Source organism: Vanessa atalanta, chromosome 15, assembly GCF_905147765.1.
Source record: "Vanessa atalanta chromosome 15, ilVanAtal1.2, whole genome shotgun sequence".
NCBI lineage: Eukaryota > Metazoa > Arthropoda > Insecta > Lepidoptera > Nymphalidae > Vanessa > Vanessa atalanta.
The window spans coordinates 2,302,851-2,310,126 of NC_061885.1; the positions used below are offsets into that span (position 1 = coordinate 2,302,851).

The 7,276-nt window shown below is 40.8% G+C and overlaps 1 protein-coding gene across 2 annotated transcripts in view; it reads left to right on the plus strand.

The window, feature by feature from the left end:
• LOC125069483 (zinc finger protein 774) overlaps positions 1 to 5,099 on the plus strand; it is a 36,692-nt gene extending 31,593 nt beyond the window's left edge. The window contains exons 2-3 of one of the 2 annotated variants that reach the window (XM_047678986.1): positions 2,413 to 3,348; positions 3,671 to 5,099. In XM_047678986.1, coding sequence (XP_047534942.1) covers positions 2,413 to 3,348; positions 3,671 to 4,584 — 1,850 coding nt within the window. In that variant the 3' untranslated portion in view covers positions 4,585 to 5,099. The remainder of the gene's footprint in view (positions 1 to 2,412; positions 3,349 to 3,670) is intronic. The other variant, XM_047678987.1, reaches the window with a different exon arrangement.
• The last annotated feature ends 2,177 nt before the right edge of the window (positions 5,100 to 7,276 follow it).

The following is a 7,276-nucleotide window of genomic DNA, read 5'->3' on the forward strand; positions in this document are numbered from 1 at the left end:
GTTACCTAAAAATATATAAAAAATATCATTTCAAAATTAGTTAAATAGTTCACATTTTATTAAATATTTGATAAGTTAATCATAAAGGTTTCGTGAGACTCAATGTTCATACGATACGCCCCCAGTAGGATGTGAAATGTCATTATTGAACACGAAAACGTCGCGTCTACATATTTAATATAAAACAAAATAAAACGTAAAACGCAAACGAGTTACGATCATGGAAAGGGGTGCTTCATTCCCATAGCATTCTACGTCATTCGAACGCTATAATTTAAAAAGGGTTAAGACAAAAAAATCTTAATTCGAAGTGACACCCCACATGTGCAACCATCCGGTCGAAGATACCAAGATTTAAAGCCGTACTACACACGTCATTAAAACATCGCTGTCAAGTGAAGAAATCATTTGGATGCTCTCGCGTTTCCTCCCGTATTATTTATCCGAGAGATTATAAACAGATGTTATTCGACTATAAATCTTTGTCTCATGGCACATGAAAAGACGTATGTACTGTAATGTACTCGCAGCGGAGCTTTCTGCATCAGTTTCGCTATCATAAATATTTCGAACATAAAGTTTTAAACTAGGATTAATTCTTAACAATTTAAAAGGTTTCCAATTTGTAAGTATATCTATGTATATCGATCGATGGCCTTGATGATCAAGTGAGTAACTTATAGCAGTTGGTCCTGCGATTGAACATTCTTGTCGGGTCTGATTTGCCGTCCCATCGAATTACTAAATTGAATTAATAGAGGTGCACTTGTTTACGCACACTTGTGCACTATAGAACTATGCACGACCTAATTAGACATTGATGCCGTGTAAAGTTTTTTTATTGCTGTTGCTCTGTTTCAAAAACTTTATTTAATTTTGAATATAAATAAAACTTTATCAGACTATTGCTCGATCGTACCTACGAATCTATCACACAAAATCAAATATACTTTCTTAAAGTAAGCTCTCACAAGCACCAATAATTGGTCATATTACAAGGGCTACCAATGATGCTTGGAACCGATGAAAACTAAGTAATTATTGCTATTCCTCGATTCAATTATATTTGCATATTAATTGTAGGATTTTAAAATAATTAGTAAAATGTATTATTTTTCGATACAATTCAGTGGAAAACATTTCATTGATGAAAGAATAAATACCTAAAATAGAGCTTCCAAACTAATTGGATATTTTATACATCCAAAGGAGTTAGGTCACGATCATCTCGAATCAAGATATCGACAAATCGATTGTGGCCGAGATATGAGTGTATAGTGGCACGATTTTATCTCGTTTAGCCCATCCGAGAAGTTATTAACGGACATACGGCCGAGATTGATGGAGTGGCATTTTTTCAGTGTAACCAAGAATCATGTTAGCGTTCTTTAAAAAAAACTGTAGCCGTTTTAGTGTAATTAATTATGTTTAGTTTTATATAAATTAAGACGGTCTTGTTTTTAATACTGATTTTTAATAGCTTCTGTTCTATACCTTACAGAATAACGTTATTATTTCAAGTCCAGAATATTTTAGAAGTATATTTTATTTCTTTATTTTTTTTAATTCTCTCTGTACTGTACTTATTTAGTTTCGGATTTAGTTAAGTATTTAAAAATTATTAAGTCACAGATTCACTAATATGAAATTAGACTTATTCCTTTAATACACATCTAAAGTAAAAATAAAATAAAAAGGCTAATAAAATTTTATTACCTCTGGCAAAGCGAAAAGCAATTAACTAATTATCTCACTTTTGTATACGTTATCTGCAAAACACTTCTAAATGATATAAACTTCATAATATCTTCAATTTAATCGAGTATACACTTCATAAAGACCGAAACACGAATACGTACGACGCTTGTTTTTTCTTTGGGCGGGAAAAGAAAATAGACGTCTTGGCCCGTGTTTTTATATAATCTCAATCTATTGAGAAAGTAAATCATTAGAAATCTTTCTTATTTTACACTATTTCCTTTCATTTAAAGTGCTTTTTGATTATGCAACGATCATGTTATTGTAGAAAAATTATCTTATATTTACTTACGAGTATAAAATGGAAATATTATGTAAGCGATTTGAAGATCAGAAGAGGCTTATGTCAAAGATTCTATATTAACTTTTCACCTTAATACAGGTTTTCAGTCTCACTGGTATACCATAAACGATGTAACTATCAAAAATGTCTCACCCAGGGTGGAATGTGACATTTTATTAAATTCTTATTTGGCAGCTAGTGTTGCAGCCGCGTGGCACGCGACGTCGCGACGACTGCACGCTACCACTCGCGATGCATCGTCGATTTATACCGACATTCTTTTGATTTACTACGTTCTATAGTTTTATTTTAATATATCTGGAAGTTGTGATACAGACACATAATCTAACTGTATTTTTCATTGTTTACAGATACGACAGCGCCTTATGTGCTATATAAGGATGGAGTGGAACGCGCTCCGCCTGGTACGCAATGGGGTGGCGCTGTTTTGGACGGAGGCTATCAAGCCATGCAACATCAGAGCCCTGGTGGACCCTCACCGCAGCCCGAGCCACAACTCGCCTCTCCAGCCCCTTCACCCTATCCTCCCGCACCACCGCCTCCAGATCAATCGGCGGATGAGGCAGCTCAGCAACTTGCCCAGCAACAAGCTCAACAACAAGCCCAACAACAGGCTCAGCAACAACAAACATCACCAGATCATTTGCAAGTCGATCAACAGCTGCAAAATCAACCACAACCTACGGCGCAGGATCATCTCGACAGAACTCCTTGCTTCGTTCCACAGCCGGACTTACAACAACAATACGCCACGCCCTACTTCAAAGAAACGAGGCCGACTAGTCACATGCTTGGCACCGGTGGATTCCCGTTGCATTACTTAAAACAAAATGGCGGAGTTCTTTCACTAGAGGGTCCGCTGGATCAGTATGCAACGCCAGACTTACGACATTTACCAGACATCGTACAACCGGAGCCACCCAAGCCTCGGAAACACAATCCGAACTCTGAACTTCGTCTATTCAAGTGCCTGACCTGCGGCAAAGACTTCAAGCAAAAATCAACATTGCTACAGCACGAGCGGATCCACACGGACTCGAGGCCTTACGGATGCCCGGAGTGCGGCAAGCGGTTTCGTCAGCAGTCCCACCTGACGCAGCACCTGCGCATCCACGCGAACGAGAAACCGTACGCGTGTGTGTACTGCCCGCGCTCGTTCCGGCAGCGCGCCATCCTCAACCAGCACCTGCGCATCCATTCCGGTGAGAAGCCATATACGTGCGGCGAGTGCGGCAAACATTTCCGCCAGAAGGCCATCCTGAACCAGCACGTCCGCACACACCAAGGCGAGCGCTATTCACAGATATATGCCCCGCCCCGGTCCCCGCACGCGTTGCCCGCACTGACTCGATGCGTTCGCGTCACTGCTGGCGCCGCCTGCGATCCCCGCCGCCCCTCACCCGTTCGATTCGGTCTCGCATCCATTGGCCTTCCTATCAGACAAATTCTCGGTCCCCTCGTCGCCCGCTTAACGGAGGGTGCTCGCGAGACGCGGAACCGATCGCCGGACGCTCCTGTAACCGTCCTCAGTTCGATTAACCCACTCGTCGATAATCCTTTCGTGGACGAATCGGACTCGTAACTGACCAAAATGTTCAATTTTTGCAGACGTTTCACCGCACCTAATCTTCAAGAACGGGACGACGCCGACGTTGTGGCCCCAAGATGTACCGTTCCCTCCTGATGAGAACAAGGAGGAAGTGCAGTCGACCTATGGAGACACGGATGGGCAGAATGGTGAACAACGAGGATCTTGCTTCTCGCCAGGTGATACGGCACAATACCCCGCTTACTTCAAAGATACTAAGGGCCTTAACCATGCCGTCTTCGGTTCCAGTCTTTCACTTCAATATCTAAAAGGTGGGAAACTGCCGGACGTGTTAGGTGGTCGAGCGATGCCTCTTTATGTGCGCTGTCCAATTTGCCAAAAGGAATTCAAACAAAAATCAACGTTGCTTCAACATGGCTGCATTCATATAGAATCACGGCCATACCCGTGTCCGGAGTGTGGTAAGCGTTTCCGTCAGCAGTCACATCTAACGCAACATCTGCGCATTCACACAAATGAAAAACCTTATGGGTGTGTATATTGTCCCCGATTTTTCCGGCAACGGACAATACTGAATCAGCATCTCCGCATACATACAGGAGAGAAGCCGTACAAATGTACACAGTGTGGAAAAGATTTCAGGCAAAAGGCGATACTCGATCAACACACACGCACCCACCAGGGCGATCGACCATTCTGTTGCCCGATGCCAAATTGCCGGCGACGGTTCGCTACGGAACCGGAAGTCAAAAAACACATCGATAACCACATGAACCCGCATGCGGCGAAGGCGCGACGGGCCGATGCTAAGACTCCGAGGCCGCTGCCGCCCGCGGCGGCTGTCGTGAAACCGGAGTTGTACTTCCCGCAGTGCTACGCGCCGCCGTTCCAGCAGTTCCCTGCGACGAGCGCGACCGAGTTCAAGCCGGCCGTAGGTCCGGGCTCGGCCGTGGCGTGCCTGCCCGCGCAGTGACCCGCGCCGCCGCGGTGGCCGCCCGCGCCCCCGCCGCCGCACACGCCGCACGCGCCGCACACTCCGCACCACGACCTCTACATCGCCGATCGCCTCTACAACTAGGAGAGCCGGCCTCGACCGGCGGCACGTGACGTGCGTTCCGTTCGGTTGCGGAAACTTAAGTATACGACTCGCCTGTGCGAGCTTATGAGATTGAAATGTAATCGTTATCGGATCGCTGTAAAACACGCTTCGATCTGTAAATAACCGATATCTTTATACTCTGTCGAAGGTCTGTCGCGAATGTACAGTTAAAGAGTATGCACACCATTAATAGTGTTACCGTTCAAAAAAGCGAGTATAGATAGCATTTTTGCCCCGTAATATTAAGTTACCACGTAAGAGTTAGGTTTCTCGGTGATTCTTCTGTCGATACGGTCGAAACGTCCGTCAATATCTAAGCGGATCGAACCAGAGATTAGATTTAAAAAGTCTTCGTTGAAATATAAAGAAATAAGATTTGCTCTTTTACCACATTACAACAAGTATTTCGCGATGAATGCTTCGGTACATAGTTGTGCCTATTTGTAATAAATATATGTATACATATTTTTTTAGATATTATGTTAACTTTATTTAGGAATGTTAGGGTAAAATATCTGGCAGAGGTGTGGAAATTGTATAAACTATGCTCAAAATTTCATTTAAGTTCTAATCTAGTTAATAAATTTTCGCGTAAAAATTTGAGCCAAAATTAAATAAAATTTCTTGCAGAGAAAAATGTTTAAAATTAACAACAGCTAAGAAGCAAGAATACGAACCAAAAACGTAGGTTACCTTTTGCCATCAATACATATTTGTTTATTAGTACTTACAAAATATTCTGTTACTTTTAATGGATGCATTTACTGTTGAAGTAGATGAGTTTAAATGTACGTATCACGTGACATTGTAGGTGCCAAATAACGTAACTTTTGAATTTTTCTCCATCAGCATATTTAATAGGCCTAGTATAGGTTGTTACCAGTTTTTTCAACGATATGACAATTTGAGATGCATTTACGTGGAAGTGGAAAGGGTCAGACTGAGAAAGGACTGTGATAGCTAGGTAGGATAGGCGTCTATGTCGCTCACTTAGCATGTAATTCGTGTACTTTGACGAAACGTGATTGTGAATCCCTTTTTGAGTCGATCGAATGTTTTGAATTAACCTTTTCGTTCCTGTTCGTTTCTATATTGTTTTTAATTTTTAAATCGACTCAAATTGCCAAACCTTTTTATTCCTCGATAAATCGAAATTTTTAAACTTGTTTACAGCCGACCGTGCGCCTGCGCCGGTGCGTGCTTGACTGATTCGATAAAGTAATCACAAGAGTGAGATTAGCGAATTTTACCATTTAGGTAATGTGTGTGATGTGGAAAAATGACGATGATGATGATGGCTTCGGAAGGATGGTATGCCAGAGAAACGTTTTACTTAATTTTAGCTTAGACTACTGTCTTTCGAATTACCAAGCAATTCGACCACCATTCATCGCGAAATAAACTTAATATTTAAGAAGATTAAAGATATATATGAATTTGTAAGGCCGTTGAAGTATCCTGGTACCGACCGAGACCTCGGTCATGTCGCGTCCACAATAGATACAATTAGACTTAGAACTCAACATTTATTTCATTGCAGATGACGGTATAATATTATAATTTTTGATCGAAGTGGTGATATATCTAATATATCAGCTTTGTTATGGTACTTGAAACGTCGTTGTTAAACACTCCTTCGAGTCTCAGTGACTATAAACTGTGATACGGTATTAGGATATTTCGACGGACCCTTAAACGTTTTATCATCTCTGTTTGTATCTATAGACGACTTATATAGCTTATTTTATGATATTATTGTGATGGTTTCGTTTTCCTACCGCATAAGGAATGTTACGTATTAACTAGTAGTGTAATATAGTGCAAGTGGGATTATTGGAGTCACACTCGGAAAAATTATGATTTGTCACTAAACAGAGTGATCAACGCAATATTATTTTAAGTGGATTCTGTGAATTAAATTCTTGACAAATTATCGCATTGGACAGTTATGAAAAAATTTGATGCTGGACAGTTTTGAAGGCCAACTTTTTCACCGCCTGCCATAATTTGAACTTTAGCTAACCGATTGAATATTTATTGATTATGATTTCTTAACTAGAAAATTGAGTAGTAAATGTGAAATACTTTGACCTGACTAACGTTTGAGTTTATTTTTATTTTGAATTATCTGATTATCTCATCTCGGCTTATCGGATGAATATCTAAAAAAAAGTTGCCTTTAAAACTGAACAGCGATACCGTCATACTTTTGTTTCTGATTGATTTTCCTATCAAACTTTTGGAGGTTTACAAATGAAAAAAACACCACTCTCGAAGAAAATTTGAAACAGTTATCTTCCGTGACTAGAATTTTCCACAGCATTGAATGTGATCCTCCTAAGGACCCGTGTACCGCTCCCGAGGTGTACACATACAATAGTCTAGGATGAGTTCTAAAAGGTAGATTTTATTCTCTGACCGCGTACAACTTGTATTCGAAGAAGGCCGTCTTTATAAAAAGTCTACCAGCTTATAAAAATATCTGATTTATAAATAATCTATGACAAAAAAATCATAACTTCCACGAGTACAACAGCCACTTACGACGCGGTCAGATAAAAAAAAT